Here is a 9497-nt window from a genome sequence, read left to right as displayed (position 1 = left end):
ATGATGGTCTTTTTCTCCTTGGATATACTCCCGAGCTTTGGAGCATTCTAAAAGCCGCAGCCTGGGCGCGGCAGAGCGGCGGGACCCACCTGGCTGGGGCAAACCCCGGCATTTTCGCGATTGGCGGCGTGCGGGGATGCCCGCGGCGGGGCCCCTTTGTGCCGGCTTTGTGCATCCGGGAGCGGCGGCGCGGGGCGGGCGCGCCCGTTGCCAGGGAAGCGCGTCACGGGCGGGCGGAGCGGCCGCGCCGCTTCCGGGGCCGCGGGAGGAGCGGCCGAGCGGCTCCATGGTGACGGCGCAGGTGAGTCCGGCCCGGCCCCGCACCGCGCCCGCACCCCGCCCCGAGCATCCCCACCCGCCCCGGGCTGGCACACCGCGGGCCGCTGGCAGCCCGGTGCCCCCGGTGCCAGCCGCGGGCCCGGCCCGGACCGCGCTGCGGCGGCCGGGGCAGCGGGCGCGGGAGGCGGCCGGGCTGCGGGGGCGATGCCGCGGGCGGGTGGCCCCGTTCGGGTGGGTGTCCCCCGCTCCCGGTGCTTCTCCCCCGCGGTCCTTCCCCCTCTCCGCGGGCGCTGCCCGCTGTCCCCGGGCTCCCTGCCCTGCAGCGCCCGGTGTCGCAGCCGCGAGGGCGGTGGGTGATGCTCGGTGAATCCGCGGTGCCGGCTCTCCGGGGGAGGGAGCACCCGTGGGGTGCCGTGCTGAGGCGACAGCGGTGACACAGGTGACCACAGGTGACCCCAGGCGCCGAGTGAAATCAGGGCTCACAGGTGGCACCGCCGGCCCAGCTCCAGCGGCAGCACCGGGATGTCCTGCCCGGCCTGCGGAGCGTTTGGCAGGGAGGCGAGAGGAAAACAGCAGCACCAGGGGTGGTTTGGCCTGGGACGGAGGGAAGGACACAATTCAACCGTGACATTATGAAACCACAAATATTTGAAAGATTTGAATGGCGAGAAGCAATGGAATGTTTTGAGTGGTACCTTGGGATGTGCAGAGATGCAAGGGAAGGGTTTGGGCAGTTCCAATAAAATCTTTCAGAGATATTTAAGGCAGGAAGCAGAGCAGCTTCGGGATGTCACCTGTCAGGGCAGGTGGCTGGGTGAGCACAGTGCCTGGGGTACAGCTGTCCAACACAGCACCTCCCAGTCCTGGAAGTTTCTGAGGAAAAGTGGTTGCCCCAGCTTGTATTCAGGTTGTGGCATTGCTCATTTTTTCAGGCATAACCTTTGTGTTGACGGGAAAAAAAAAAAAAAAAAAATCTTCAGTTTCTGCCCATCCTCCCCTCTTGGTCATCAGGAGCACATTTGCAAGTGCATCCATCTCAGCCTTAACCTTGACTTGCAGAGACCTGGCCCAGATCACTTTAGGCTGAACTAATTTCATGAAAGAATTCCCATCTTTGATGGAGAAGAATGGGTGGCACGGCAGCGTTCCCAGCTTTCTTACCATTTGTGTCCAGCCACTCTGGCAGCTCGAACATTGCCCAGGAGTTTCTGGGGAATACAAACACTGCCAGCTAATTGGTTTTATTTTCCAGTTACACACTTGGATAAATCTGAGAAGAACCATAATTTGTTATGCTTCCAGTAAACTTCACCGCAGTAGCTAAAATAACTGGAGATGATTCAGGATGGCTTGTTATGAAAATAGCCCACATCAGGGGTAAAATCAGTTGTTTGTGACTATAAAAAGAGGCTTGCAAGTGAAGTGGGGAAAGGTGTCAAAAGCTGATGGTGAGGAGGTACATCCAGAGGAGCAGCAAACGTGCAGCATAATTTTTGTTCAAGGTGTACCTCTGGCAAGACTAACTTAACTCTGATCATTTAATATTTGTCATAATTGCTTACAAAAGAGGCACTTCTCATCAGAATAGTATTTTAGATATTCAATATATAAAATAAATCCATGCTTTCCTTGTCAGAACTTGTGCCTAATTCGAGTATTTGCCAGTGTGAACATGCAGATACGTGACACAGTGGTTGTCATGTGACCTTGTCAGAAAATTGTCTCTTGTGAACTTGAATTACTGGAATGTCTCTCAGAGCTGTGGAAGGGGAAGCGTGTGTTAATGTATACAACTCCTCAGGATGAACAGAGGGAGAGTTGTTCTTTGTGATTCTGCCAAGATTTGTCCTCGTTTCACTTATCCTTTCTCTGTTTGTGCTCTGGAATTCGTGTTTGCTGTGGGTCAGACAGGAAGGTCACCTTTATCTGGAGCTGTCAATTAGGAGGGAAATGGTTTTATTTAGTAGCTACCCAAATTCCTGTAACAGTTTGAGCTCTCTGTGCAGGGTGTGGAGTGAATTCTGAATGAATGTCCAGTTCAGTGCTTTTATAGGAAGAGTGAGAAGCAAAGAGTTTCCCTCCACAGACCCAAGGAAATTCCCAAGGCCGTATTGAGGTTTCTGTACAATTCTTAACCATGTTTATCTGTTACTTCTCTTTTACTTTTTGCCAGTCTGACTGTCTGTATATTGAGCTGGAATTGTGCTTCCTTTTACATCCAATAGCTCTAGCCCTGCAGTTCTCTGCCACCTTGTTGGAGAAGCTCTCCTGAGACATGCAATTATCAAGTGAAAAACAATTAGACAAAAATTCCTGTTTCCTGCTGATCCAGCTGGGAAGAGAACAGTGAACACATTCCAAGCAGGCCACACCTGAACCTGTGCCAGCACTACCTGGGCTTCCCTGTTTGTATTAGTTTTACACTTAGTTCTAGTTGGCAGAGGGACCTCAGGGCTCTTCTTGGAAGACATTTTGGAAATAAAAAGGGTTCTTAGAAATTGCATGGCATTCCCCAGGTTGTGCCATTGAGATCTGCCATGTGAGGCTTTAGCAGTGACTGTTTCAGCAGTTTAGAAACACAGGCTTTTTGCTCCATTTTCAATGACAGCTCATCTTGCTGATGACTAGAGGATGCACCAGTGTGTCCTCCCTCTCTACCCAGTCATGAGCGAGTTGGATCTGTGATTCTGGGTTTATACAACATGAATTTAGGTTGATGGTGAGTCCTGTAAACCTGATGCAGCTGGAACACCAGAGCAGGAGTGATGTCAGTAGGTCAGTGTAGCTGAGCAGGGATGACTTTTGTGGGGAATCCTGATAGAAGTGTATTGCCAAAAGTACAGATAATAGCAGACTTGTGCTCCAGAGAGAGCAAGGCTGTACTAGATTTTCAGAATGGGAGATTTAAAACAAAAGGCCTGACTGCAAAGAAAATGATTGGCAAAGTACTTTTCATAAATAGTTTCAAAAGTTTATTCTTATTTTTAAGGGTCAAGAAAAGGATCTTTACCAGCTGTAAAGATGTGATCTGATGATGAGTTTTTGCAGCAGAGCTTGTAAAAATTATACCATTTGATGCACAGCCTTTGGTAAAATAATTCTGTCTCAGTTCAGGCCTTTACAGGGTTTTCATGGTGTACATTATTTTAGTACTTCAAAAGCCCTTGCAACTTAATGAATACAAAATGCTGCTCAAATTGATGAGGCAAGTCTTTGGCTTTGTGAAAAGCTGTCCCCTGCAGAAAACTGCCTTCAGACATTCCTGCTTTGTTTTTGTTTCAGGTTTGTAGCACGGGATCATCTATCAACAGGATCACACCAGCCACAGCCCCGCCGTCATGTCCAAGTCAAAGAGCTCCGAGTCCGTGCGGGTGGTCGTGCGCTGCCGGCCCATGAACAGCAAAGAGCAAACCGCTTCCTATGAAAAAGTTGTCAATGTGGATGTCAAGTTAGGGCAGGTGTCAGTGAAGAATCCACGGGGATCATCTCATGAACTGCCTAAAACGTTCACTTTTGATGCTGTGTATGACTGGAATTCCAAACAGGTTGAACTCTACGATGAGACCTTCAGACCTCTTGTGGACTCAGTTCTGCAAGGGTTTAATGGGACAATCTTTGCCTATGGGCAGACTGGGACAGGGAAAACATATACGATGGAAGGGGTGCGTGGTGATCCCGAAAAGAGAGGGGTCATCCCCAATTCATTCGACCACATCTTCACCCACATCTCTAGATCTCAAAATCAGCAATACTTAGTTAGAGCGTCTTATTTGGAAATATACCAAGAAGAAATCAGAGACTTGTTATCCAAGGATCAGTCCAAGCGGCTGGAGTTGAAGGAGAGACCAGACACAGGGGTTTTTGTTAAGGATTTGACCACCATTGTTACGAAAAGTGTCAAAGAGATAGAGCACATCATGAATTTGGGAAACCAGAACCGCTCTGTTGGTGCCACCAACATGAACGAGCACAGCTCTCGATCTCATGCCATTTTCCAGATCACTATCGAGTGCAGCGAGTTGGGACTGGATGGAGAGAACCACATCCGTGTTGGGAAGCTCAACCTGGTCGACCTGGCAGGCAGCGAGCGGCAAGCAAAGACTGGAGCACAGGGGGAAAGGCTGAAGGAAGCCACTAAAATCAATCTGTCCCTCTCAGCTTTGGGCAATGTTATCTCTGCCCTGGTAGATGGCAAAAGCACGCACATACCCTACCGGGACTCCAAGCTGACCAGGCTACTTCAGGACTCATTAGGTGGCAATGCCAAAACTGTGATGGTGGCCAATATAGGCCCTGCCTCTTACAATGTGGAGGAGACCCTGACCACACTGAGATATGCCAACCGTGCCAAAAACATCAAGAACAAGCCACAAGTGAATGAGGATCCTAAGGAGGCTCTGCTGCGGGAATTCCAGGAAGAGATTGCTCGACTCAAGGCACAGTTGGAAAAACGATCTATTGGCAAAAGAAAGAGGAGGGAAAGGAGGAGGGAGGGTGGGGAAGAGGAGGAGGACACTGAGGAGGGTGAGGATGAAGGAGATGACAAAGATGACTATTGGAGGGAGCAACAAGAAAAGCTGGAGATTGAGAAGAAAGCGATAGTCGAGGATCACAGCTTGGTAGCAGAAGAAAAGATGAGGCTGCTGAAAGAGAAGGAGAAGAAAATGGAGGACCTGAAGCGAGAGAAAGAAGCAACAGAGATGCTGAGTGCTAAAATCAAGGTAGAATTCTTCCTCGTCATACCCTTTGAAAGCAATTTCCTTAGGCTGTGGGGAAAATAAAGGGTTTCCCAATTTGGAAAGATATTTCATATAAAGTTTCCAGGATAGTGATTTGTGTTTAGGTTGGATGATTTTGAAATAAATCATTTCTAGGCAGAAGTTGGAATTTCCACCATTAATCACATATTTCAATATTCATGAGTTGTTTCATTGTTCTTATGTGCTGATCTTAAGCAATTGGCACAGTAAAAGACAATGCATCTTTTCACAAGCTGTGCCACTAAAAACGTTTCCTTCTGTCACAGATCATTAACAAGTTATTTACAGGGGAGCACACATTTTGGTTCTCCTGCTTTGCCAAACATTACAGTGGTGCCTTATTCTAAACAAGTTACTGTGGCGTTAATCCCACCGTTTTGTAGGAATTTTAAGAAAAAGTGATTCCTGTAGCAGCTGCCTTGAAGGAGAAGGTTAAATAAGGGAGCTGCCCTGAAGAAGTTGTATCCATAGGAGAGAAAGTTACCCTCTGTAGACACTGTGACAAACTTCTGACCCTGGTTTTTCTTTTCAGACAATGGAAAGCAAGCTGCTGGTGGGAGGGAAAAATATTGTGGATCACACAAATGAACAGCAGAAAATCCTGGAACAGAAACGACAGGAAATTGCAGAACAGGTACAAGGAAGGAGATTTGTTATTTTGTATAAAAAGCCTTGCTCCTGAACTTTTGTAAAACATTGTGTCAGGGAAATTACCAGAAAGTTTTCCCAGAGTTAACCCTAAAATTGGTTTGATGGCAAGCATTTATTGAAAAGAAGGGGGAAGGGCTTGTGTCATATTTGTCATTATTTGAAATACGTAAAGAAGGTTTATAAAAGTTTTCTTCCAGCTCTTCATGGTAAAGATTTACCTCCTACCTTGATTGGAGCTGTTTGTAAGTGAAGAAATGTTTGTATGACCTCTAAGAGTACCAGTTCAGCCTTTAGCTCAAGGGAGGGGTCTTTATTCTGTACTAAAAATTTATTTTCTGTATTGCAAATTCTGTTGGTGATTCTTAAATGTAATAACCAGTATGAACTGATAAAAAGGAAAGAAAAAAAATCTAAAAATGACATTTGATTCCTTTAGTTGAAGCTTGAGCCTTGTTCACACTACCTGATTTTAATAGCAAAATAAGGACAAATAAGATGTTTCTGGTATTTCTGTGGCAAGAGACATGAAGAACTGGAAGGTAGGGAAGGAAACTCATCCTGAACATTGGTTTTATGTGTGTCAGCTGGAGGTGACAAGGTAATTGAGGTCTTTAATGCCATATTTTCACATTCTTCAGAAACGTCGGGAGCGAGAAATCCAGCAACAGATGGAAAGTCAGGATGAGGAAACACTAGAACTGAAGGAGACCTACAGTTCTCTTCAGCAAGAGGTGGACATAAAGACCAAAAAACTCAAAAAGGTAAAAAGAAAATGATTCCCTGTTTACCAGGCTGGGAATAAAATCAACTTGTGTGTGAAAGTGAGAGGAGCTTTGGCAAGTGATGGATTTTGGCTCTTGTTGTGTGCTCCAGTTGTTTTCCAAGCTGCAAGCTGTGAAGGCAGAGATCCATGATCTCCAAGAAGAGCACATCAAGGGGCGCCAGGAAATGGAACAGACCCAGAATGAACTCACAAGGGAACTAAAGCTAAAGTAAGCCCCATCACTTAAGTAAGCTATTAACTGTAACAGAGAGGGTTTCTCAGGGCAGGGAGTGGAGGGACTGCCTTGCACATACTTGTGGAATAAGATTTAACCATGATAAAACGAAACCATTCCTCCTTTTCCAGGGTTGTATTACATCAGTGGGAGAGGAGCAGTGAGGAAAGTCATTGCTAATTATGTTTCTTGTATATTTCTTATTTTTGTGGTTGCATGTAGGCACCTGATTATTGAAAACTTTATTCCCTTGGAAGAAAAGAATAAGATAATGAACAGATCATTCCTTGATGAAGAGGAAGACAACTGGAAACTACATCCCATAACCCGTCTGGAGTGAGTGTACTTCTGCTCTTGGGATGGAAATACAGGTCACAGGAAACCCTCTAGCTGTCAAGAACTAAAGAGAGATTGAACTGGGGATTTAAACTGTCCCCCTAGAGTTCACAGCTTCTTGATGTGTAGTAAAATAAAATAAAACAAATCAATTTATTCCTCTTAATAGGTGCTTTAAAATGTGAATGTAGAGTAAGGAGAATTCTTGAGGCATTATGATTTTTCTAATAGGCAAACCCAATAATTATATGTAAAATACATATAATAGTGCATTCAACCTTAAAATAGCAGTGCATTCCTATCATACTTCTTTCCTGCTCCTACAAACGCAGCCTGGGTGGTTTCTGCTGCGTTGAAACAGATTTCTGCATGGAATTTGCAGATGTTGTAGCTCATAAACTCCAAGAGGAGCCTTTGGTTTTAGGGTATAACAGCCTGAGTCTGTTTTTCTCTAGTAACCAGCAGATGATGAAAAGACCAGTGTCTGCTGTGGGGTACAAAAGGCCCCTGAGCCAACACGCCAGGACGTCCATGATGAATCACACAGCAGCTCGGTACAGGGTAAGCCCAGATGTGGTTGAACCTTTGCCTCTCCACCCTGTGATCGGGGGAATGTGAATTCCAGAGGGGATTGTGTGTTCTTCTTTGAGATGTAAATTTGTAGTGTCCTGCATACATTTATAAAGTACTTCAGATTAAGTTTCTGGAGGGCAAAGTAACAGTTTGTGTGAAAATATGGAGACTTTGATCCTGCTTTTCCTGTCTCAGGCAGAGAACATCGTGTTACTGGAAATGGACGTGCCCAGCCGGACGACGAGGAACTATGAAGGTCCAGCCATCGCTCCCAAGGTTCAGGCAGCTCTGGAAGCAGCTCTGCAGGACGAAGATGAGATTCAAGTGGATGCCTCAACCTTTGAGAGCTCTTCAAATAAAAAATCAAAACCCAGGTGAGTTGGACTTTCCCTGAGCAGACTGGCCCACAGGAGAGGTGCAAGTACAGTTGGCTGTCGGTCAGCACTTCTCATCAGTGAAGTGAAGCTGAGCTTCATAGTAAAGCAGAGAGAAAAAGGAACATAGAATCATTAAGGTTGGAAAAGACCTTTAAGATTTGAGTACCACCTCCAACTGAATCCCACCATGCTACTAAACCTTATATTGAAGTGCTACATCCACTCATTTTTTGAACACTGCAGGGGATGGAGATTCCACCCCTGCCTTGAGCAGCCTGTTCCAGGGCTCAACCACTCTTGCAGTGAAGAAATTTTTCCTAATATCCAGCCTCAACCTCCCCTTGTAGAACTTGTGGCTGTTTAACCTTGGCCTGTCACTTGCTACTTGGAAGAAGAGGCCAACCCCTACCTCACCACAACCTTCTTTCAGGCTGTAGGACATAGGACAGAAGAAAAAGCTGAAACTGTTTATTAGAGAATAACTCCAGTTTAAAAAATCAGCTTTTTTGTAGATTAATTTTGGAAAGTAACAGGTGACATTGTTAGAGCTTCTCTTGTTTATATTTAAATTTTTCCTTCTTCAGACCGAAAACTGGAAGGAAGTCGGTGGGATCCGCATCAGGATCAGGCACCCCCACTTCTCAGCTCTACCCACAGTCACGAGGGCTGGTTCCAAAGTAAAACCAGCAATGGCTCTCCAGGGAGGGAACAGCCTTTACCTTCTGGGAGCAGAGACAAGGACAAACCTGCAGAGAGAGCTCCTGGCCAGCCTCGAGCCCCTTTCCCTGGAGATGGCCTTGTTGCTGTATAACTGACTCGGGCCAGTCCAGGGGCACTGAGCCATGGGAAGATCCGTGCTTGCAATTCAACATTTGGCCTCTGTGGGAAATGGATTTTAGTTAGGAAATCAAAAATGCATGAGGTACGTTACAGTGTGTTAGGAGCAATGGGAAGCATGGGGATCACCTCACAGCATCACCGTCCTCCTCCTGCACCAGCCCTTCCACTGCACGGTGCTTTTTGGCTGTTGGGCACTAAGAAGACAGAGTTGAAAGTCATCTCCACAGAATCACCACTCTGCGGCTCCACAGTGAGAACCAAAAGAGGCTAAAAAGCAGAGGATCTGTTCAAACTCGACAAGGTGCATGGTTCTTCCTCTTCCTGCTTGAGAGACTGGCATCACCACCTGGGGTTCAGGCATTGGTCTGAGCAGGCAGGATGGCAGTGGCCAGTGTGTCCTCACCACCACACAGCTGTGCCTCCCCAAAGGGCTGTAGGACAGAAAAGGGTCTCAAAACAACTCTGTGGTCTCTAGAAAGGAAGCAGTAGAATCTGAAGTCCTTTCTTTGTTTACAGGCATAAGTGAGAGCTCCCCTAAGCTGACCTACAGACCTCCCCCCTACCAACAGGAGCCACCTTGTCAAGGAACACCTCTGCATGCCAGTGTTGGCTCCACAGCTTTCCTCCTCTCTCTTGCCTCCATCTTTACCCCTGGCATTTAAAACCAGTGTCCATATGACATC

At 46.8% G+C, this 9497-nt stretch overlaps 1 protein-coding gene across 1 annotated transcript; it reads left to right on the top strand.

The window, feature by feature from the left end:
- The first annotated feature begins 213 nt into the window (after window positions 1-213).
- KIF3B (kinesin family member 3B) lies at window positions 214-8664 on the top strand. The gene is made up of 9 exons (XM_068207708.1): window positions 214-301; window positions 3562-5000; window positions 5572-5673; window positions 6329-6451; window positions 6564-6682; window positions 6911-7024; window positions 7480-7585; window positions 7793-7971; window positions 8559-8664. The coding sequence occupies exons 2-9, from the start codon at window positions 3618-3620 to the stop codon at window positions 8653-8655; spliced, it is 2223 nt and encodes a 740-aa protein (XP_068063809.1). The 5' UTR covers window positions 214-301; window positions 3562-3617; the 3' UTR covers window positions 8656-8664.
- Window positions 8665-9497: the final 833 nt, after the last annotated feature.

This window comes from Anomalospiza imberbis, chromosome 17, assembly GCF_031753505.1.
Source record: "Anomalospiza imberbis isolate Cuckoo-Finch-1a 21T00152 chromosome 17, ASM3175350v1, whole genome shotgun sequence".
In the NCBI taxonomy this organism is placed as follows: Eukaryota; Metazoa; Chordata; class Aves; order Passeriformes; family Viduidae; genus Anomalospiza; species Anomalospiza imberbis.
This window is presented reverse-complemented; position numbering and strand designations above follow the sequence as displayed.